This window comes from Sphaeroforma arctica (genome assembly GCF_001186125.1).
Source record: "Sphaeroforma arctica JP610 unplaced genomic scaffold supercont1.10203, whole genome shotgun sequence".
Lineage (NCBI taxonomy): Eukaryota > Ichthyosporea > Ichthyophonida > Sphaeroforma > Sphaeroforma arctica.
Window position 1 is genome coordinate 1 of NW_014030355.1, and position 973 is coordinate 973.

The 973-nt window shown below is 46.5% G+C and overlaps 1 protein-coding gene across 1 annotated transcript; it reads left to right on the top strand.

Annotated features, from left to right (window-relative positions):
* Nucleotides 1-442: 442 nt before the first annotated feature.
* On the top strand, nucleotides 443-698 carry SARC_17265 (hypothetical protein; the record flags this gene model as incomplete). Its single annotated transcript, XM_014288642.1, has 1 exon — nucleotides 443-698. A coding segment is annotated over one exon (256 nt), but the record flags the coding sequence as incomplete, so codon positions are not given.
* Between the last annotated feature and the right edge of the window lie 275 nt (nucleotides 699-973).

Consider the following 973-nt stretch of genomic DNA (forward strand, 5'->3'; position numbering starts at 1 on the left):
GTGTGTGTGTGTATGTAAATGAATGAGATGTGACGGGTGTACAACAGCATGCACACGACGAGCCGGTATTTCTGTTTCTGTGTAGCCAGTTTCATCAATTTCGTGCGATGTACTATTACAATGGCAGTCTGTATCTCTGTGCGTGATTCCGTGCCACTTGATGAGTAGGCCTACGTCGCGATGATTGTACTGCACTGTGTCGTGCTTTTGTTTTGCATTCTCGCCTTGACATTCTCCTTCATGCGGATGCATTGTCCATGTTGTTTAGAAGTATTAATTGGGGCACCGTATGGTGGTATCGGTCACTATCGTATGCGTCTATCACCCGTACATACGCCCGGCATTTGGTTACATGTTAACCAACTCGCGCGCCATCGTTCTATTTCTGCGCCGTCCATTCTACTCATACTATACTTTCTTTCTTAAATTGCTCATCCAACAGTCATCAGGAGCATATCGCAGTCCACTACGAGAAAGTCAATGACACAGATCTGGCGCGTTATGTGGTGGACATTGCCCTGCATCCCCAGGATACCGACAGTTGCTGTGAGAGAGATGAAATTACCGGAAGGGTAGGTACAATTGCGTGTACTAGCAGTGCACGCATGCTCGTAGGTATCGGTATATCATCTTGGTGTTTGTCGGATGGATACACTGTTGAGTTGAAAAGACACTGTGTAGCGGAAGGACAAGTATGAATCCTCGTATGTGGCGTGAGTGGCTGCGTACGCGGCTGTATATGCATGGTATGTATCATGATAATACTCATGAGTGTGTTTTGGAGGGTTGCACAGTTTGTGCGAGATAGAAAAGATCTGCAGGAGGGCGTCTCATCGTGTATGGGAGAATAACGGGCGTTGTATGCACAAGACGTTGGTCAAGCATGCCTGCTTGCCTTACATAAATGTATCGTATTGTATTGGAAGGCGCCCCAAGGCTGCTGAAAGTGTTATTTACTATGGAAACACACATA